The 23,700-nt window shown below is 41.8% G+C and overlaps 1 protein-coding gene and 1 non-coding gene across 2 annotated transcripts; both read left to right on the forward strand.

Moving 5' to 3' along the window:
* Positions 1-17,064: 17,064 nt before the first annotated feature.
* trnal-aag (transfer RNA leucine (anticodon AAG)) lies at positions 17,065-17,146 on the forward strand. The gene has a single exon. It is a non-coding gene; the product is annotated as a tRNA-Leu (tRNA).
* A 250-nt stretch (positions 17,147-17,396) lies between these two features.
* On the forward strand, positions 17,397-23,413 carry snapc2 (small nuclear RNA activating complex, polypeptide 2). Its single transcript, XM_063187431.1, has 4 exons — positions 17,397-17,957; positions 19,669-19,842; positions 20,275-21,394; positions 22,034-23,413. The coding sequence occupies exons 1-4, from the start codon at positions 17,712-17,714 to the stop codon at positions 22,477-22,479; spliced, it is 1,986 nt and encodes a 661-aa protein (XP_063043501.1). The 5' UTR covers positions 17,397-17,711; the 3' UTR covers positions 22,480-23,413.
* The last annotated feature ends 287 nt before the right edge of the window (positions 23,414-23,700 follow it).

The raw sequence follows: 23,700 nt of genomic DNA on the forward strand, positions 1-23,700 counted from the left end.
CCCCCCAAAATGTCTGTGAACATCACTGTACATAATGTATTATGGAAAATGGGATCCCTCTCCAAAAGAGTGATGAGGTGTACTGCATAGGTCTGCCCAAGTCTCCTTGGTGTACAGTAGAGAGTAGACCCTGGTGGCACATTCACTAATTTGGCCGTGTCAGTGTGACGGAGTGCTTATGAGGGCTAGAACTCATTCAGCATGGGAGTACCGGCACGGAACCACTGAGCAAAAGGTCTCTAGGCCAATAGCTCAGGGCCACTGAATCTGTAGGAGACTTGGGAATGGGAGGGAGGCTTCCTAATGTTCTACTGCCGAACTCTGGCATTTGTTACACCAGCAACCACAGTTGCATGCAACCTTACAGCAGCTTTAGGCTTTGCCTGGGAAGCCATGGTCTAATGGGTAATGAGATGGGCTTTAGACCAGAGGGTTGCAGGTTCAAATCTCACCCTTTCACCCTAAACCTTACTCCATGCATGGCTGAAGTTCCCTTGAGCGAGACACCAAACCCTTCAATGCTCCATGGGCTGTAAGCATTACTCTGTACTTAAAATATCTGTAAGTCACATTGGATGTTTAGGCGTTTTCCCATATGTGCCGTGCCGTCGAGCTGAGTGGTACTGTCAAACCAGCCCGGTTTGTGTTTCCATTACAAACCGTGTTACCTGGAGTATGGTTGGAGTTGCTGTATGTTTGCATGCTGTATGTTTTTTCCACATAATGTGTATAATCAACTTCTCAAAAACCAATTACATCATATTAGCAGACTAAGGCTGAATCCCATTTCACCTCTTAGCCCTACGCCTTTCCCCTTTCCCTCCGTTTTGAGCATTCACAAGAGGGTAGATGACGGATAGGCAGCAAAAAACATTTTTTTCACAAAACATTGTTTATGAGGGAAAAAGTATATGTCTACATAGTGCAGCAATTAATCTTTCAAAAAATCCAAGTGGTCACAATATTGGTCTATTCATTGATTATTTATTTACGTTGATAAAGCAATTTGCTGAAAATATGTCCTTTGGTGTGACGTTAAGAAATAAATATATTAAGTAATGTAGAAATGGCTTGATGGAGTTTTATGAACATTGTTACACTCTTCATATTTATTGCAATTTTTTAAAGTCTTAATTTAATGAGAAATTACCATTTAAGTATTTTTTCCCCATTAGATGTGAGACTATTAGAAACCTTCGAGGAAAAACAGGGATATCTTTCTTTTAAATGTTCAAAATTGTCCGAATTTATACTAACTTTTCAGGGACGATAATTTGTTCTTCCCTAATGCAATATTCAGTGTTTATCAAACATATTGTTTAGCTCAAGCAAATATTTGAGCGTTTAAAACATGTCACACCGTAGGACATTCATGTCACGCTAAAGGACAGAAATGCAAAACTGAGCCAGAAATAAATATATCAACATGATTATTTTGTCTTTTGATCATAATATAATGTTGTAGTCAATATGGACCTACACTTTACACTTATAAGTCTTTGAATCATCGATTATCAGCCTATCGTAACTCTTAATGACAGCCATGCGGTCATTGAATGTAACCTGCAGAGCTCATACGACTCATACTGAAGGGTGACCTTGGCATGACCATCACACTTTTGTAGGTATGCTATGACTGTCACACCATTGAACCTGTAGTGTGTAGTGGCCAGTGCCTGTTTGGTATCTCAAGCTGGACAGCACATTTATGCTGTATATTGAGCTCTCCAGCATACTTTTTTCATCTATACTCCTCTATATACTCTCTCACTGATCATTCCTTCACTGTTACCGATATATTTTATGGTTTCAAAGCACCATTAATGACATTTTATATCATTTGACAGTATCTAAAATCAACAGCAAGTATTCATCAACAATGCATCAAAGTATAAATTCCAAAGGCCAATAAAGGAATAAGTAATTTGAATACACAATATTTATCTAGTCAAACAACAAAACAAAAAAATATGTACTACCAGTTGTTTTAAAAGCTATTTCTCAAATATCTAGTCCATTGGTGTGACCTGTTTGTCCTTTGGTGTGATACTCCAAAGTGTCACACCATAGGACTTTTACCATCACACCATAGGACTTTTGAGCTTTTGAGTTAATTTAAAGCCATGTCGTTGCCAACTGAAATACAATTTCACCTTTAGTAAGATGCATTTTCATACATCTACATAAGAAAAAAATATGAAAAATATACACTATTGTCAAAATGTATTTTATGGCTGTCACACCAAAGGACTACAAAACTAATACGTCTTGTGGTAGCAAAACATAATTGATTGACTGAAGAACTCTGAGAGAAAAATCTAAAATCCACCCTTGCCATTGGCTTCTTAAGGGTCTAAAGTCACAATTTATGTACCGCTGGAGCTTCAACAATAGATAATTATCCACATAATTAACCAAAAAAATGATGTCACCCCACATGACATTATTTTCTGCGACAAAGTTTCATAAGTCCATACGGTCTCAGAAAAACAGGGAAAAAATTAAGCATTGCCACTTGCTAAAATAGACACCTTGAAAAACATGCCAGGGTTGTTTAGAAAAATGACTGAGCTTTGATTATTTATTTAAAAATGTTTTAATATGGAGAACCAGGCTTGCCTCAGTCACACCATAGGACAAATGTGACATTTGACTCAAAATTAAGTATACTTATTTAAGCTCTGGATTTATTACACATTACTTTTTCACAACAACGACATTAGTTTAATCATTTAAAGCATTGACAATTTTGAAAGCATGAATTTACTTAATTTTAAGAGCCTGCGACAGCAAAATTTACACGTCACGTCATCTACCCAAGAAGGGCTAGGGCCGTCCTAATTCACGTTCAGACAGAGGGGAAGGGCTTTCTACCCCTTCAAACAGATTTTCCGAAGGCAGACTTCAAACGGAGGGGTATGACTGATTTCCCCGAATGCATTGCGAATGCCTTTAAAAAATGGCGGCAAGAGCACACTAAGTATTTTAGCCGTAATTTAGCCTACGGCTTTACAGTTGTAATACAGTTGCCTTGTACTAATTAAATTGTCATTTTCTCCATGAAACGCACTTGAAAAAAACGCTATTAACGTCAACCTAATGCATGGAAGTCGTGAATGCTATGAGTGTCATTCCGTAATTGTTGAAGGGGTGTCTCAATTCGAAGAGGGTTTGTTTCAAGCCCTTCACCTTACTGCTCCGCATGAAGGGACGAGGGGCAAGGGTAAGGCGTAGGGGTAAAAAATTGAAATGGGATTCGGCCTAAATGAATTAATTGCACCCCTGGATCTTGCATTAAGAATGCAAACCTTTAGGTTCCTCTGCATCCGCCACTCTGACTATCACTCCTGATCGAGTGCATTGGGTAAGAAGGCCCTGCAGCCTCTGTGTTCTAGAGACTGAGGCAACACGTTAGCCTGGCCTCAGCCATCCGTAAACCTCCGCTCAATTATCATAGTGTATCTGGACGCCAGGGCTATTCAAATGGCGGCCCTAGGGCCAGATGCGGCCCTTGGACAGTAAGGCTCTGGCCCCCCAAAGAGGTCGGAATAAAATGAAAAATATGTGCGCTATCAGTGTCCGTGAATAAGCGATCACTAACACTTCAGGTTAAGGATATTTCTCCTATGCATTCACATGAGAGTGAAATCTTATCTGAATTAGTCTCATAATAGACCATCACAAGGCTACTAATAAACAGAGAAGCTAATATCTGTTCTGTTTCGACAGTTATCCGCTTGTTTCGTACCCTCACCTTGGAACATCGTGCTGCATGTGGTTACATATATGTATTCTACTGTATGTTCGAACTTCGGCCCCTTTACTTGGAGGAATTAGAAAAACTGGCCCTCAATGACATTTAATTGAATACCCCTGCTCTACGCGTTACATGTATGGGCCGGTTATACATAGATTGGCCATGGTCCATTAATATAGAGTAGGCCTACATTATTACCATTTGACAGTTCATAGGTGACTCTTAAACAGAGTTCACATCTCCCTCCTGATAATGGTGTTCAATCGTGCAGGTCCACACAGTCTGTTCAAAATGAGAGTGAGGATAAGGCAATACTACTGGTCCCTAACTCTAGCAATTGCTAATACACTGCTGCAGACAGTCTATAGCACAGTGGTCTCATAACATCCTTCCACTTGTGAAATACTTATGGTCATTTCAAAGGCTTTACTACCACAATGTACAGTGCTATGACATTACACAGAGCCTTCGGTAATACATTACAATTTGGTCATTGAGATTCTGGTAACACCACATTTATAACAAGGGCCATGTCTTAACATGCTTACTGATATACAGTATACACCGTCACATCTCTGTATGGTTTGTTAGCACTGTACAGGACAGGACATTGCTGTGGCTGTGTGTGTGGCTGTGGCCACCCTGTCAATACTTTGGTGAGAGATAGAAGTAAAGAAAGCCTGCCACAGTTTCCTTCAAACACAGGCTTTGTTAGTTTGTTTTGTTTAAATCCCCATTAGCTTTTCCAAAGCAGCAGCTATTCTTCCAGGGTTCACTCATGATTAACAACTGTCAAACCAGAATGACAGTGTATATCTCAATTAGGTATAGTGGAATCATTTGTGTATAAACTTTTGTGTATGAACTATGTAAGTTCATGTACTAGTGCTGTAATTGCATCAGTAAGAACACGTCTACTTCTACTTTACGTGTATATACTGTACCTCTGCTAACGCCCCAGAATGGTTTGTCAGGACTGTAGGAGACAGGAAGATGGTGTTGCCTCCATAACTCCAAAACAAGAACAAAAGCAGTCATTGAGGTCAGCTCACACTCCTCTGCGCACTTCTTCAACCTGCTGCACTCTGGTATACACTGGAGGGTAATTCTTCCCAGGTGAAACGGGCCCAGGTCAAACCATGATATGTCTAAGCCCAGAACATGAAATACTGAAACAAGAAATATCACTTCTGTGACAAATTGCTCCCTGCATGGCAAGAATCAGACAAATAGAAACTCTGCTCTTTCTTTAAAGTGCTAATATACAACCTTAAATACAAACAACAACAGAATACAAGTTACTCTGATAAACAAGCTTCTTTCCAAAGTGGCTAGTGAGACTGAAATTATCACTAGCCACAGCTAAGTTTTGGTCCATTGGCAGGTGCCAATGTCAGGCTCTGGTCAGTAGGCTATTGTAGAAGACAGGATGTTGTTGGCTGGTGAGGTTGTGAGACGTGGCATCCCTCCCTGTCGCAGTGTTGGATGGCCTCTACAGTAGAGCTCCTGCTGCCACAGCAGAACAGATAGTTGACATCGAGGTCATAGAGTTGACACACTCCTCTTAGTGTTCCTGTAACCAGCGAACTGTCAACACCCGCCAGCGCGTTGAGATCCCATCGTAGGCAATAAGCTTGTAGTTCCACCTACTCTGTAATTGGTGAGTGCAGGCAAGTGAAAAATGAATGGGAGTGAAAAAAGGGGGGGGGGCAGCCCTATGTTCCCACTGCCCATTGGGAGACATGCGGACATGACATCATAGGGTTAGAGCTGCTTGGCCCCTTAAAAGAAAGTACGCCACCCTTGAGGCAAATGCCAAAAGAACAAGGTCCAGCAATGAGGAGGTAACAGACAACGTCTGGGAGGGGGGAAGGGAACCATCTTCAGTAAATTGAGATGAGGAGAACGCTTTCGTGGAGGCTAGACATCCTGACATGGAAACAGGGGCGTCGCTAGACCTTTTTTTCAGGGGCATGTGTCTGGGTATTGATCTGCTGTGCCTTGGAATTTAGCTCAAGTTTAGCATATGGAGTAATCTACAGACTGTGCACAAAATAGCGCACATTACTTGCAATAATATTGTAATTAATTTGCCTATTCAGTCCATTCAGTCCATAATGCTACATGACTACTTAATGCTGTTATGATGTAGTTGGGTTAAGTCATTTCAGCAAAGAGTGAATGGGTTGGCCGTTCCATCTGCTTGCTGACCATACTTATTATCTTGTGAAGCTTATGTTTATTTGCTACTGAGGGAAAAAAACAAGACAAATTGAGGAGGAATTGTGAATTCTAGTGAGCACTAAGTGGTTAACCTGCTGCACTGTGGTATTCACACTGCAGGGGAATTCATCTCAGGTCACAGACTCAAGGACAGTTCCAGGACAAATGATGTTGTGGTGAAGCTCTGCTTTATTCTTAACATGCACTGACCTCTCTCTAGCTCAAGTATAGGTACAGATATTTATGGCATACGTTTATTGCATCTATGTAATTGTTTGACACCAAGCACTTTACACAGTTTGTGGACAATAGGCCTACTTTATAACAGGCATATTACTGCATATGCATATTTCTCATTGAGTTGTTCTAAACATTTAAATGGGAGGATTCAGTTAATTACCATGCATCAAAAAGTTTTTAAACTCTGTAGACTAGGCCCATGTTATAAATGGGCTGTTACTAGAATGACACTGACTTGTTTGTATGTAACGTGTTATGTAGTACTGTGCAGTAGGCCTACTTTGGTGGTAAGGTATTGACAGTGACTAGTGCAGCATTCCAATGATGGAACGTTGTGCATTATTAATGAAGTAGGGCAGTCATGGGTAAGCGGTTAGGGCGTCAGACTTGTAACCCAAAGGTTGCCAGTTCGACTCCCGACCCGCCAGGTCGGTGGGGGGAGTAATTAACCAATGCTCTCCCCCATCCTCCTCCATGACTGAGGTACCCTGAGCATGGTACCGTCCCGCCGCAGTGCTCCCTTGGGGTACCATTGAGGGCTGCCCCCTTGCAAGAGTGAGGCATAAATACAATTTTGTTCTGTGCAGTGTTCACTTGTGTGCTGTGTCACAATGAAAATGGGTGTTGGAGTTTAGGAAGTAGTAGATACACAATGGTAAATAAACTCTGGATCTGAATCTATGGGTCAGATCTGGGTACCACAATTACAAAGTGTGCAGAGACTGCAGACGTGGGTGTCTGATTTTTAAAAAAAATTGTTGTCTGTGTTTTCCTGGCGGTGCATTCCCTCCTGCACAAATTATTGAGAAAAGCAAAATACAAATCCTTACACAAAGAGACTAAGCAATGCAGGGGGGGAAATGCATTAGAACCATCTATCTTTCCTGACAAAGTTGAACCTCAATGAGTGAGGTTGAGAGCTGAACATGACCTATGTTTGGGTTGAACCATGTTGGCTTTTTAAAGCGTGTAGCCAACTTTTAAATAAAGGCGTTTAATCCTCCTAGATGGTTGCAACAAATCCAACAAATCCCACCACTTTACCCAACATTTTGCCTGAATTTTGACCTCAATGTGAATTTGGGTTCATTATTAGATTAGATTAGATGAAACTTTATTTATCCCCAAGGGGAAATTCTTTTTCCAGTTTGCTCTGTAGATTAAAAAGAGAAGTAAAAATAAAATAAAAATAAAAAAGTAGATAAAAAATAAATAAGGTGATCATGCAGAAAAGTCCAGGATTATAGAGTTGCATGGCTCTAGTGACAAATGATTTCCCCAGTCTGTCAGTCCTGAATTTCAGTGCCCTCAGCCTCCAGCTGAACATACTCTTTTGTTGGATGATTGTGTTGTAGAGTGGGTGCTCCTTATTGTCCAAGATGGTGAGCAGTTTGCTCAAAGATCTTCTATCTGACACTGAAGTGAAGTTCTCCAGCTCTTCTCCCACAACAGAGCCGGCTTTCCTCACCAGTCTGTCAAGCCGCGCAACATCCCTCTTCCTTATGCTTCCACCCCAGCAGACCACTGCATAAAAAGTACACTGGCAACCACAGACTGATAGAACATAGAGAGGAGTGTGTTGCACACATTGAAAGATCGTAGCTTCCTCAGGAAGTATAGCCGACTCTGTCCTTTTTTGTATACTGCATCTGTATTGGCAGACCAGTCTAGTTTGTTATCCAGATATACCCCCAGATACTTATATGTGCTTACAATCTCCACCTCAACACCATCAATGGTGATAGGTTCCTGTGTTGCAATGACAAAAATGAACCACGAATATGCTAATAATCCCAGTGTACTCAAAACAAAGAAGTCAAGTAGGCTACAGTAGCCCACAGTAGGGCCATTTCAGCACTACTTCTGCAGACAGCTCCACTAAAGTGCAGATGCATTCCATATCCACAGATAATCCCTGCCTACTGCGTAATCCCATCATGAGTGTTTTTATTACTCTGTTATATTTTGACCCTGCAGGTCAACAGAGGGTTTTGACACCTTTCTGGCAACATTGAACCCAGTTTCATAGTCTCTGCACACCATTACCAAATTAAATTGTAACATAAAGTGTCTCTTAGGCCCACTGTCTGTTTAATCTCACCAAAGAAAGTGGAACAACGCTGTGATCTACAGTAGTTTGACATCATACTGTAAGCCTTCCCTGATAACTTGATTTTTGCAGCGGTTTGACAGGTGTAACCTCTACAGTAAAGTTGTCTACTTCCAAAGACTGTTTTTTCAATATTGTGTTTTATGAAGCTTCTGTTTCAACTCTTGTGATACTTTTGTGATGAATGTTAACTAAACATATAGAATATTACATGGAAAAGTATGCACGAATGTGTTGTATACTGTAGCACACTGTGTATGACTGCATATGTATTGTATTTTTATATAGGCTATTTGTTTTTTTGCCAAATTAGGCTTTAACAGTGAAGGTTGAGACATGAGGTGGGACGGTGGGACGGTGGGACGGTGGACAAGATTGGGAAATGACCCAAGCTGTGTTCAAACCTGGGTCCCCATGGGCATGCAAGCCCATATGTGTGAGGGTGTCTTAGCTCAGCAACCCCCTTGATTTTAGCCAATCACTAATGTTTGGCAGTGTCGTGTAATCTGCTGGTATTTAATGTGTCATCGTTTGCTTGACTAAACTTTAATGTCATTCTACTTGACTACCATTCATCTCCTATACTGTGCTTGGCATAAAAGCATGCTCAATTCCTTCTAGATTCAAGATTCAAAAGCGTTATTGTCTAATATGTTGCCGTATTAGAAATTTGTCTTTGATTGAAGGCTTGTGTGTGTGTGTGTGTGTGTGTGTGTGTGTGTGTGTGTGTGTGTGTGTGTGTGTGTGTGTGTGTGTGTGTGTGTGTGTGTGTGTGTGTGTGTGTGTGTGTGTGTGTGTCTGTGTGTGCGCGCGTGTGTGTGTGTGTGTGTGCGTGGGTACGTGTGTGCGTGCGAGCATGCATGTGTGTGTCCAGTCCAGTCGAAGTGACAGATAGTTCAGTTCAATGGAAGAGGCACGGCTACGTTATAGATGTGAGAATCTTGAAGACGGGCACGGGATCGAGATGTCGTAGAGACGGCATTATTGAAGTAGGCCTATTCAAAAAATGCACTTTTGCCGCTGGCGCGTTGTCATGGCCAGCGACACAACAAAAGTCACTTAAATCTGGTGTTAGGGAAGACAAGACGACACAGACAGCACTCGTGGCATGAGCACCACAACTCACAAACTGTACAGCTCCCTGTCCTGATCCATATTATAGATCTGTTGGTCTCAGAGGGGATGACCCAGGTCTCTCAAGCCACCTTGACTCATTATGCTCCAGAGACTATTTATCACAAATGTTGGAAATGAAAAGGTTTGCTGATTAACATGATGAGATCATACAGAGCTGACCATGATGCAGTCTTAAAATCTGCACTGTAAAAACACCCATCTTAAAACTAGGGGAAATTCATCGAAATAAGCTGACAATCATGTATTTTAAAGCAATGTAGTCTCTGCAACAATTCTTGATATAGTCATGATTTTAGAAAATAGCGATGACAACCTAACTTCCTTGAAAATGTGAGTGAACTTCACAGGAAGGCTAGTGCTAATGTCTCCAGTCAATTTCACAACTCCACATTCCCCCTCAACTGTGACTAAAATCCCAGATTATATGTGGAAAGCATTCACACACACACACACACACACACACACACACACACACACACACACACACACACACACACACACACACACACACACACACACACACACACACACACACACACACACACACACAATGTAACTCTTATTACTTTATTTCACTTGCGCACTACAGACGTCATACCACATCTGGCATGAACAAAGCAGTATTGGCTAAACTAGATTTGGAGATAGTGATGAGAAGCGAATGATTTTAGAAAACAACGATGACAACCTAACTTCCTTGAAAATGTGAGTGAACTTCACAGGAAGGCTAGTGCTAATGTCTCCAGTCAATTTCACAACTCCACATTCCCCCTCAACTGTGACTAAAAGGCCAGATTATATGTGGAAAGCACACACACACACACACACACACACACACACACACACACACACACACACACACACACACACACACACACACACACACACACACACACACACACACACACACACACACACACACACACACACACACACACACACATTTAATGTAACTCTTATTACTTTATTTCACTTGCGCACTACAGACGTCATACCACATCTGGCATGAACAAAGCAGTATTGGCTAAACTAGACTTGGAGATAGTTTATACATTTGTATAAACTCAACAATTTGGTTGATAGTTATGTGTGGGGAGATAAGTGTTAGCAAAAACGATGAATCTTTTTATTAGTAACTATTTGGACATACCTTGCCGAAAGCACTGACCATGATTGGTGAGAGAGAGAGAGAATTTTTTGCATGAATAGTTACCACCAGAATTTATTCTATTCATTCCTATTGTCTTTAAATTTACATTTGTGTATTTGAAGGGGTTCACCCTAGCCCGCCCTGACATGATAAACTCATAATAAGAGCTATGGGTAATTTATTGTATTGTATTTTATTATTACCTCCGATGCCCGCCAAGGATCCCATTACAATTCCTGACCTCAATGAAGACATATTAAAATTTCACTGGTGGGCCAGAGGGGTCTGACCTAGGCCAGAGGCTATGTCAAAGAATCGTTGGAAGCAAAATAACTAAAAGTTGTAAAGTTGCTGGTAATTGGTTGTTTGCATGAAATTGGTCAATGTTTTGTCAGTCAGAGATGAGTATATTAAATGATATTACTACTTTAATTAATGTTACTAGTTAACTTGTGTGTAATATTATTACTAATCATCATCATCATCATCATCATCATCAACTTTACTTCCAGACTCAAGGTCCACTTTCAAAAGACAAAACACAGCACATAGACAATACATAGAGATAAACAGAACACAAAAGACACTTGTACCAGTGTTTCCACATGATTGACTGGTATCGCACCGCACTAAGCGCAGGATTTGACAGCAGTATAATAATTTGATTACCTGAACCATCCAATCTGCAAATAAATGTATACATTGAATTTCTCAACAATGTATGGAATGTGTTGACCGCTAGACCACAAAACAGTTCACTTGCACTGCTCCACCTGGACAGAATGCACAACCCATATATGCAACTTGAAGTTTCTGTACCCATTCTATACTTGGCCCATAGGGGGCGGTATACAGAGGGGTGCGGCCTTGCAGGTTAATTTTTACATGATCAATTTTTCCTTACCAGCATGTAAGCTTGAGCATATAACATGCGGCGCTGCCTATAGATGTCATCATCATCACATACAAGTAAAACCTGCCCTGCCAAATAAAGAGATTCTTATCCCCATTACTTTTACATGTAAGCACAACACTTTTCTCGCAGTGGTATTAAACATACAAAATCAACCCATAATAAGAGCATACATTTAGTATTTCTTGAAGCCCAGCATTGCTGGGAGAAAAGATGGTTCATCGCCATACATGAGATGGTTCATCAGTGCACTCCCTACCATGCATCCTGTACAGGCCCTCAGCTGCTCAGACAAGTAATGAGGGCAGGTGAGAGTAATCCACCCTGTCACAAATTGTGTAGAGAGCACCTATCCCATTTAACCTGCATGGTCTGGTTGGCATACCATGACAGGATCCTATTTATACTACTATTGTTTATAATCATATTATAGCAAAAATGAATGTTTAAGTTTGAACTTATCTATAAAGGTATCATGAAGAGTTGTTCACATTGGACAAGCAGAAGCACAGTTTAAAAAGGAGTTTAAGGAATTAAAATTTTTCTAAAAAATAGTAAGTAATCGTTTTACATTTGTCATTATTTAATATATTCCATGCAAACAACTAGATTAATGATGAAAAACTATAAGTGTGTCTTAAATAGTTATTTTAGTAACACTTAAAAATATCAACAGTGTTAAAGGAACAGTCCATCCACCGTGTGTCAATAATAAAGTGTGTTCTTCTCTTACCTGAGGTGAGTTCCTCCCGACCTGCCTCGCCTTAAGTTAGAAGTGACCAAATTGTTCCCTGTGATCCCTATTTTTGGGCCACAGTGAACAATAGGGGCCTATCATGATCAGCGATCTGTGATCCAGTGTTTAGACATTTTTATATTCTTTGCAAGAGGTCAAGTTCAAAGTCGGGCTTAAAGGAGAAATCCGGTGTCGTGATCTAATCCATAGCAATGTGATTTGATATTTGTCTCCTGATAGAGGTGTCAGTGTTTGGTAATTAGAGAGCATAGCCTGATTGGCACAGACATTCAAGGGCAAAGGTCCACATAGATGTGCTTTGCACAGGCCTGTCACAACAAGTTAGGCTAAGCAAACAAGGCAATTGCCTAGGGCCCACAGCTGAAAGGCCCACCCTGGTTATACATGTATTGAAATGACAGCAATTGCAACTTTATGAATTAGGCACAACCTCCCTAAATTCAGTGACCAAAAAGTGTGATGGTACCGCTGTCAAAATCGCTCTTTAGGAGGACACTCCCCACAAGTTTAAAGAGAAAAAAAGGGGCCACAAGCGGGTTTTGCCTTAGGCCTTCAAACTCCTTGAAACGCCCTGGGTTTGCATTGGCAGAATACAAATTGGTATATCAGAGCTATCATGAAAGATAGATTTTACAAACTCCATGCATGCCTATTTAAAAGCCTCGCAGTGGTGATGCTTGCCTTTAGCCAAATAACAAGCAGTCTGAACTCTTTTCGGCACAGCATTTGATGGGAAGCGCCTATGTAAACATGACTTGTCTATTTTAAATACTACACAGCGAAGCAGAGTGACTGTCCTGTTGTTTTCAACATGAGTTGGTTCAAGACCAGTGTTATTGATGTGGAGGTGGCTATGGGCTCCATGTCCCTCAGTTTCACCCTTTAGCATCATCAGAGAGCGTGGGTGTATGTATGTGAACTGATGTAAGGCATTTGGCAAATTTTTGCTATATGTTTACTGCAATGTGCAATAATGTGTATTATTAGGTCTTCGTGTAGTTTTTTTTATTTGTGTAGGCTATGTATGTAAGCTGTCAGACACCTTTATTTCCCTCGGGATTAATAAAAGTACTCTACTCTGTTTTTGTGTGCCTGGTTCTGTTTCTCAGATTCTTATTTTTGGTCTGGCTCTTACAATGATACAAACCCCAACTCCGATGAAGTTGGGACGTTTGGTAAACAGTGAATAAAATCAAAATGCTATCATTTTCAAAACATTCAATCTATTCATTAGATGGAGAATAGTGAAAAGACAACATATTAAGTGTTAAAACCGAGAAAAAATATTGTTTTGGGGGACATATGTACTCATTTCTAATTTGATAAATCCAACACGTCTCAAAAGAGTTGGGACAGGGACAATAAATGGCAGCAAATGTCGAGGAAGACTAAAAACAAAACAAAAGACAACCCTTAACAGTTAAATACATTAACCGATGAGATGATTTTATATAAAAAACAGTGTTAATTCCTATCTTGGACATGATTTCACCAGCTTAAATGGTGGGTGTATTCCTTGTCATGTTTTGCAATGTTTTCCTTTCTGTAGGCCTAGTGCTTACAGTGTGACAGGTCTTGACCAAAAACCCACCATTTTATCACCTGCTGGTCCTTATGATGGAGCCAAACTGTTAAAACATAGTAGAGAATGCAATTTGACCTTACTATGTGGCAGTAATCGAAGATCTCCCTTCAAAATATAATGCATGAGTGGTTTTTCATGCTTTTTAAAACACATTTATACCATTCAGCACTGTATTTAACTCTAAAGATGAGTGAGAACATCTTAACCAATGCACTACTGCATCCGCATGCCATCATGGAGGCTGACTTTTGAAGCTAGCACTAACACAAGTTGGATGGTCCATTTTCACTGTAGCACAGGATGTGCAATGCTCTATTATTGTCAAAAAGAATGGACTTCTACAACTTCTGCTGACTTCTGTAAGCAAAGGACAGTTTCCCATGTCTTCTGGGTCTATTTCAAGTGAGCTCAGGTGCTTAGGAGAATGTTAAACCCCTGTATCATTTTCATGCATTAAGCATTCTTAATATGGTCAATTTTCAATAGCTCTAGCACTCCAGGAATTAGAGTGAGACTACAGCCAATATATATTTCATGATGTCATGAACCTATACAATGATTTTATTAACAAAAATATGTCTTATATACACTCAATCGTGGTAAATCAAAGGGAATTCAAAAATGTATGTAATAACTATGGTAATTATTCCCTTTGCATCTTTAATTCTGAGTGACTCAGCCTCTCTGTGGTGATCTTATACCTGGACACCTATATTGTCCGTCAGTACAATTCATTTTGAAATGTTCTTCTTTGTTGTTTTATCTTATTTGGATGTTTACTAAATTTCACTGATCCCCGTCCCAACTCTTTTGAGACGTGTTGGATTTATCAAATTAGAAATGAGTACATATGTCCCCCAAAACAATATTTTTTCTCGGTTTTAACACTTAATATGTTGTCTTTTCACTATTCTCCATCTAATGAATAGATTGAATGTTTTGAAAATGATAGCATTTTGATTTTATTCACTGTTTACCAAACGTCCCAACTTCATCGGAGTTGGGGTTTGTACAATACACTTGCTGACACTCACACTATTGGACATTCATTCACAAACTATCCCACAGCCGTCCAAAAGGTTTTTGTTTCTGTGTTACATTAAACCCTTTTAAACAGTATAAACACAAATATGATATTCTGCTAATACCACTAGGAAATTGGATATTTATGTGGCTGGAATGCTACTTCGAATATTAAAAGTCAGTTTATCTTAATCTTGGATTTGACATATTAACGATAAAGCCCGACCAAGATAACTAGACTAATGTGCGGAACTAATGTATCTTGGTGCTTTGAGGAGCTTATCCGAAATCGCATCATGGACTGCCTATCTCCCTATTTCAACCCCACACAGTAATAAAATGCAGTGTTAACTCTACACAGAGAGAGTAGCCTACTCTGGGATCAAAAGCAATCTAGAAAATGTGAAGTCGACTCCCTGTGTTGAATTAACACTGCATAATAAAAATCTCTGCAGCCGGTTTCGCAAATTGCCAAGGGTGCTACGGGATCTCCAACGATCTTCATTCTGGAAAATCCTGACACGAATGCTCTTAATTGATTTCCGCCTGGTGTCCTGTCAATATGGCCTTCAATAGGCTATGGGTTGGGGTGAGGGTTAAGGGTTAGGTCTGGGGCAATGCAAACAGGTTGCTGGCAGCTCACTTCGACAAAGCAGCCAATCTCCACAGCACTGGCTTTCAATAACATCATCCTAGATGTCCACATAGCTATGCTGGCCAACTGACTTTCCCCTCTCTCCACCACGCACTCCTGGATTAAAAGTGTCCTCACTCACTGCTCAGTCTGTCATGATTGGTAGCTGGAGATATGACCATCATGATGATCAGCTGGCCATGTGTTTGCGAAACCCTCTCCTGTCCACCACCTTTGACTACAATGCCATATACCATTACATAACATTAGGCCTACATTATACTCAGCAGCTCATGAGTTTAACCAAAACAGCTTACTGTGGAGAGGAGTCCGTGGAGCAATGTGACATTCGGTGCCTTGCCCAAGGTGCGTTGTGCGTTAGTCGTGGATGGATGATATGAGATTTGAACCCACAGCACAATGTTTTTGGGACACGTTGTCCTTCATTAAAGTGTGTAAAGTCACTGACCAGTTCTAAGCTTCTCCTCAGAGCCAAGGTGATCATAACAGGTCATCCTCATCCTCCAACCCATCACCTGTTTGACACGCTGACCTCTTCCAATGAGGTTTAGCTCCAACAGGAGCTATATTTAACTCAAAGTTACGGGGAAATTCAGCATGACTCACACACTGTTAGGCCTTGGCAGAATGCTGAAGGAAGAAGCACTATGTTGAATTTCTCAGCTCAACATAGCTCATATGGACAACGTTTGTAATATCTGCATAGGCCCGTCGTATCATATCATAGCATATCATGTTGATTTTCTAGATTTTCTTTCTTCTAAATAATGTTTATTCTTTTGAAGACCAATTTAAGACTAGCCCATTTGAATATTTTAACCATGACTGCCTGGCAGAAGACAAGCCTAGGCTACTCTCAATGGGACAATTTCCTGGATAAAAAGGTATGCTACATTAATAATAATTTTAAAAATCAAAATGGCAATAACCAAAAAGCCAGATGTGTTGTTGGTGAAGAGATAGAATGAGCAACATTCAAAGTTTAGCCTTTCATAGGCTACATGAAGGTGGTAAAAATAAACACCCCCAGATTGGAGTCCTCGATTTGGGAAATGCAATAATCTCAATCTCAATCATTAAATCAGATCCACGGCTCTAATACCAATGGGTTATGCTGCCCTCTTGCGTTGTAATGATGGAACACGACAAAGGCCACAACTGCCTCCAAGAGCGCACGAAGGTGCTCCTGGCAAGTGCGTGCTGTGCAGTTTGCCAGTTCTCGTCCTTGAAGTGGTGTGGTTGAAATTGAACCACGTGGTATTGTCATTTAGTTAACTCGCACTTTGTTTTGATTGACTCTGTTTCACATGGTTTATAAAACCTCACTCCTAAATTTTGCCAAACTAATAGGCCTACTAAACAAAAGTCAAGTTAAAATAGCCAACGCCTACATACTTTTTAAAAAAATGTATTCTATTCATGATATGGCCTCTGTGAGTATAGTTTTTACATGCAACCTTATTATACATACTAGGAATGAGTATGACTAGAATGCTTCCTTCGCTACAAAGTACGGTAGCGTGGCCGAGCGGTCTAAGGCGCTGGATTAAGGTTCCAGTCTCTTCGGGGGCGTGGGTTCGAATCCCACCGCTGCCATTTATGTGCCATGAATACTCGTCTGCAGCCAGGACAGTGAGATAATAACTACGGTATGTCCGCGTTTCCCATGCTAATATGTGCTAATAATGTGTACGTAACACAATGCGTGTGTTACTTACTGTAGAAGTTGAAACAGAATCCAAAATATTCGAAACGCCCTCATTTTTGCCTTTGCTTTACTTTTTTTAACCTAGTGGCCATCCGTCATTAGAACCCACGTGACACGACAACACGGAAGCATGCTGCAGATGTGAAGTGGTAGGAGTTTAGTGGATACAGAGATTCTCTAAGCTATAAACAAAGATAATATACCTTTTCTTATGTAAAGGGGAATACACTTCAATCTCCAACAGATGCACACATGTGCGCGTGTATAAGGAAACCATATGGAATGGCTGTGGGCTAGTTCTAATGCATGCATGTGGTAATATGGTACCGAGTTGTTGATTGCAGCAAAATGCCGAAACCGCCAAAGGCATAATGAACCGTAGCCCGTTGTTGTAAGCCACCTTTCCTGTACTTGTCGTCGCGATTTCTTCGGTTTTCTTAATTGGCAAACGCAATGAAGCCACCCAGCCGAACCAATAGGTCCACCAAGTCTGCCGCTACCTATTTCAGACGGAAAACGGACACAGCGGATACGCAGACGCCAACTCCAGCTGCGTCATCGAAGGGAGGAATATGGACTCGCAAAGAACTTCAACTGCTTTTAAGAGGGTTACGAAAGCAAATGAAGGTGGCTAGTAGTGATGACATAGATGTGGAAGAACTGCAGAAGCATCATGCACCTCAACGTTCAGTGCAGCAGGTAACTAAAGTGGATTTATGGAGTCTATGACTCATAGTATACAGGGCATAGCCTACTATATTGGCTTAAGAGGTGTGTAAACCACATACACACACACACACACACACACACACACACACACACACACACACACACACACACACACACACACACACACACACACACACACACACACACCATCAACAACAACTCCTCATAGCACACTTTATGAAATAGAACTAGGCTGCACAGTCCATAGGAGACATGACATGCATCGCATTTGGATGTTGTGTGTATTTGTACTGCTGCAGTTATTCACCTTCAGCACTATAGTTGCATGGCATAAAATTAACAAGGCGGGTTGTAGACATACCACTCCTAAAAGCTGTTGGTTGGTACTTGGACTTGGTACATAGTAAGATCATCAGGCCACATGCAGTAGGACCTCAGATGTGAGGGCTGCTGTTCTGCAAGCCTCTTGTTATCCTCCAAATGATACTACATTGAGATGTGATGGATGAGGGCGAAATTGAAGTGCACTCAGCTCACTCCAATGCCTGGTGAAGAAACCTGTGACTGTACATTTTGTGCGTCATAGCTGACATTATTAGAAGAGTAGAGTAGAGTAGAGTAGAGTAGAGTATCGTTTATTGATCCCAGGGGGAAATTAAGGTGTCAAGTAGCATACACACATAAATAAAGACTGCCCTATCATTGCCCACAAGATATAGCACACATATTTACACATAAAATCATATATAGCTCACTGTTGCATATATTTTGCCAAGGCATCTTTCTCTCTCTCTCTCTCTCTCACACACACACACACACACACACACACACACACACACACACACACACACACACCAAAATATAAAGTGTAAAGTGTTCACATGTGCCTTAGTTAAGTGGCACATAGAAGCCAAGATAAAGTGTCCAGGAGTGTCCATAGTCTCTCTGCCTAGTACAACGTCCATTGTATTCCTTGGAAAAAGAGATGGGGGGGGGGCTAACACAAGTCGCCCCTTGTGTCACTCCACACACACACACACACACACACACACACACACACACACACACACACACACACACACACAAAATAAAGTGTACATAGTGTCACCTGTGCTGGGTGGCCAAGACAAAGTTACCACCAAAGTGTCCAGGAGTATCAGTAGTCCGGGGGGTTACACACGTCGCCAACTGTGTCTCTCCACACACACACACACACACACACACACACACACACACACACACACACACACACACACACACACACACACACACACACACACACACACACACACACACACAAGCAGCTGTGCATTCCACTGAAGAGGAGTCGAAGGGTAAAGAGTCCAGGTAAATAAAGTGTGCAGGAGTGGGTTCTGTTTATGCAGTCCAGTCCTCTATGACGATCTCTCTTTGTGTGTCCTTCTGTGCGATGTTGAATAGCTGGATGGCCCTGGGTAAAAAGGACTTCCGCAGCCTGTCTGTCTTGCAGGAGATGGCGCGCAGTCTGTAGCTGAACAGGCTTCTCTGGTTGTCGAAGACTGGTTACAGTGGGTGCTTGTAGTTGTCCACAATAGAGTCCAATCTGTTAAGTGTCCTCTTGTCAGCTGTGGTTGTGAGGGTGTCCAGTTCTGTGCCTACAACAGACCCTGCTTTCCTCACCAGCCTGTCAAGCCGTCCAGCATCTCATTACATAACCGCATGCCCTGCTATGTTGTTTCAGATTGATTCAATGCTGGGGACCTTAAAGCGAACTATTTCGAAGAGAGCGTTCAACCAGGCGAGGTATCAGGTGATGAAGGATCGCCACCACAGGGCTCCCATCCAGGCTTGGGCCGAGCTGATGGAGAGGATGGCGGGAGGCCACGAGGAGGCCATCTCAGCAGCATTCTCAAGGGTATGATGCCGGCCTGTCATCTAGGATGTCACAGTTACTGGTGTAGTGTTCAATTGAGTTGACTTTGTAGTGTTCAATTGACTTGACTTTGTTAATCCCCACGGGGAAATGATGTGCCCCCCCCCCCTGCTAGCTCCATTATAAATTCTAAATTTCACTTGTTTTGTTCAATTGTGTATAATGTCAGTATTCCATGATGAGATTGCATATTAAACACATTCAGCAGACCCTAGGCGTTCGTGAATAAGTTTCCTTACGAAAGTGTAAGCATGCCTGAGCTACCACAGAGCGTCCGACATAGTATCATAGAGTTGTGTGCAGTGCTGCACACGACTAAAAATACACTGACTTGTGGTATTGGGTGTAATCTCTGAAAAAGATGTGGTGGTCTCTGTATCTGAGCATGTGTGCATGATGTGTGCTTTGTTGTAGATGCTGGTAATAGCTGGCACAGAACCCCGGAGTCTGCGCTGCTCGGCCCCTCCACGCCCCTTGGACAGCCCATCAACAGCCCTCAGTACAGCACCTTCTCAAACACAACCTCCTTCAAATCGCACAGTGTCTCGTCCTGACGTCATCTCCAGACCTTCTCCAAGTTCTCATGTCCCTACAGTGCCGATGGTCCCAGTATCCTCCTCAACATTACCAGGTGCAACCCCTTTCCTCTCCACTGCACTACCACTTACCCAAATGCAAAGAGTGATTATGCCCTTGCAATCCGCTGTTACCCAGAATTGTTCAGGATCAAACCCTGCACCACCCCCTGAATCACAGAATCCCTCTCATACAGCAACTGTGTCGAATTTCACCACCGGGCCTCTTCCCACTTCTCATGCCCCTACAGTGGTGATGGTACCAGTTGCCTCCTCAACATTACCAGGTGCAACCCCATTACCGTCTACTGCACTACAGCTTACATCTGCTATACACACTGCACCTCCTCCCGAAGCACAACCTTCTTCTCAAGCAGCAGCTGTGTCAAATGCCACCACTTCTGGGCCTGACAAAGGCACCGTCATCTCCAGACCTCCAAGCTACCAGATCCCTACAGTGGTAATGGGCCCAGTAGCCTCAGGAGCATTACCAGGTGCACCCCCACTCCTGTTCACTTTACCAAAGCTTACACCAGCCCCAGGAGTGAGTGTACCACCACAGTCAACTAGTACACAACCACCATCTCTTCCTGGTACAATAGCTGTGTCAAATCCCAGCGTGTCTTGCCCTGACAAAGATGGCCTCATGTCTAGGCCTTCTCAGAGTTCAACATTACCGGGTGCAATCGCTTCCCTGCCTGCTGCACTACAGATTCACCCAGTACCAGGTGGACTGCTTGTGCCTCCACAACTGGCTGGTACACACAGCGCTTCAGGACCTCCAAGTGCTACCTATTCTTCAGTCCTACACAGCCAAGTTCTCAACCCTGGAAGCACTGCTGAGTATGACACTGCTGAGTATGACACGGGTAACACCGTTGACTTTGAAAGGATTTATTCATATCTCAGCGCAGTCTCCAAGGGCGTCAGTGACTGTGAGGGCCAACTCACAGCAATGGGTGAGTATGGCATTTCCTGGAGTATGTTAGTTTCTCTGCTTATGCTGAATTAAGAAAAGCCAGATGTTTGGTCAAAGAAATTTGTTTGATAATTGCCAGAAAACTGTTTAATGGTGAAATATTCATCACCTCTTAATTTAGGTAGAAGTCCACATAGTTTACACCTAGACACCTAGAGTAAGTTCTTTATTATTTAAAACGATGACTTATGGACTTAAAATGTATTAAACATGTACTAAAAACGTATTGGACATAGTTGACCGAGACCCTGTAGGCCTACTCTTTCTCTGATAAATGCAATGAAATCTTGTTGTACAACATTCTCACATACTTCTCGGAAGCTCAAACAGTGCCATCAGACTCATGCTATACCAGTCATTTGGGTAAAAGCCAATGAGCTGTCCTACTGCCAGTACGGTTAGTAAGGTAAGGTGCTGTACTTAGGTGCTGAACCTTGCTAAACCTCATAAACTTGTAATAAACATAAAGGACATTGCAAGACAGGCAGACTTATGACACATAGACACATAAAGATATACACATACACATTATTTTTGTCATGATGTTTTAAATTCTTTGAACAAAGTAATTCATCATGATGCCCTTTTATGTGTTGATAACCCTTGTGTGTGTCCATAGAGTGTGCGGTGGTGTTGGATCTCATCATGTGTCTGCCCGAAGAGCTCCCTCTGCTGGACTGTGAGGGTCTGCGCGATCACTTTCTGGAAATGTACTCACGACTCTACACTCCTGCACAAACGCAAAAAAACAAGCAAGCCACACCGCAGACTGACCCAGCCACATCGGCAACTGGCCAAGAAGCACCGCAGACTGAACCAGCCACATCGTCAACTGGCCAAGAAGCACCGCAGACTGAACCAGCCACATCGGCAACTGGCCAAGCCGCACCACAGACTGACCAAAGTGCTAAACCAACAGAACCATCAAGTGTTGGGACAGAAACGTCTCCTCCAGAACCGGAGGCCCCCAGAGTTAAAGAAACCTGGGAGAGTATCGGTGTTTCGCCTCTTAATCCTTTAATGGTGCCACTCTCTCTGTTGGGACGAAAAGAGAAAGGTTCATGAGAAAGTAGGCCTACTCAATTTTGTGAGTTGTCGAGAAGCCAATTGTTTTTGTGAGCAGCGGTATTCTTGGTGTGTTGTAAAATAAAATTGTTCTGTTAGCCATCATGTACTTACGTGACGTTCTCTGTTGCAGAGTGATTTTTAAATATATAAATATGTGTCTAAGATGGAAAATGCACAAAGTAACTTTAAGTGAGGCAATCCTCTAGACAAAAGGTTTTGCACTGTAGTGTATTAGGAGCAAATGTAATCTTCAATTGAGCCGTTATAATTGTATAACTGTTACAAAACACACTATTATAATGTGTTATTAGTCATTTCAACCAGCGTGTTTGAGTCTTTCCACTGTAAGGGTAGTTCAAACAACACTAGATGGTTTCCAAAAGGATTTTCAAGCACCAGCCACTGAATGAATATTATGCTTGAACATCTCTAGACCACTCAAAGAAAACACACTTAGGTTATATCATGGCATTTCTTTAATTGGGTTAAGTGGTCTGAATGGAAGTCGTAACGTATTTACAGAATGGGTCACATCCATTTTGTTCTGGCTGCCTTCAGTTCAAGTCTGAATAATTGGATCACCCGTACAGGGAGTCTTTGGAATGACCTACCCCGAAGGTTGAGAGGATATTCAAAGGTTAACTGACACCACAGTTGCCTCTTATGCCTCAGTAGATACCATAATATATAAAATGGGGCCTAGTAAACCTCTGCTGAGGGAGGATGCTTTTGTTTGGAACTGAATGGTCATGACGATGTAGTGATTTAGTGATTGCAAATGTTTCCTTGTAGATGAGAATGCACTACTACAGTGCCGTGCGTATGTTTTTGCCCTCTTACTGATTTTTTAAAAACGTTTTTTGCACATTTGGCACACTTAACATTTTCAGATCACCAAATATCAAATTAAAATAATATATGAATATCTCAAGATGATATCTTGCTCAGGCATTAATTTGGGGACTCATCTGTGTGAATTACATCAATTTCATAACTGATAAATGAAAAAGCAGAGACCCAAACACAAGAGATGGTTTTAATCTAATTTATTGAATGAGGTTGTGTTGTGGGGCTTTGAAATACAGTACCCAGAAAGGAGAGAGAACACACGTTGACATGCAGGGAGACTGCTGTGCACCGTACGGCCACCTTTGACATTTGGCACAGGGGAGAGGGGCATACTCTGGTGCATCAACCGAAACAACATTAACGAAACAG

This window comes from Engraulis encrasicolus, chromosome 21 (genome assembly GCF_034702125.1).
Source record: "Engraulis encrasicolus isolate BLACKSEA-1 chromosome 21, IST_EnEncr_1.0, whole genome shotgun sequence".
Taxonomy (NCBI): domain Eukaryota; kingdom Metazoa; phylum Chordata; class Actinopteri; order Clupeiformes; family Engraulidae; genus Engraulis; species Engraulis encrasicolus.

Excerpts from the sequence above, each read along its gene's own strand:
- snapc2 (XM_063187431.1), top strand. The coding sequence starts at position 17,712 with ATGAAGCCACCCAGCCGAACCAATAGGTCCACCAAGTCTGCCGCTACC. Across the intron at positions 19,843-20,274 it reads TCTCAGCAGCATTCTCAAGG|ATGCTGGTAATAGCTGGCAC; the intron begins GTATGATGCCGG and ends GCTTTGTTGTAG. Across the intron at positions 21,395-22,033 it reads GGGCCAACTCACAGCAATGG|AGTGTGCGGTGGTGTTGGAT; the intron begins GTGAGTATGGCA and ends GTGTGTCCATAG.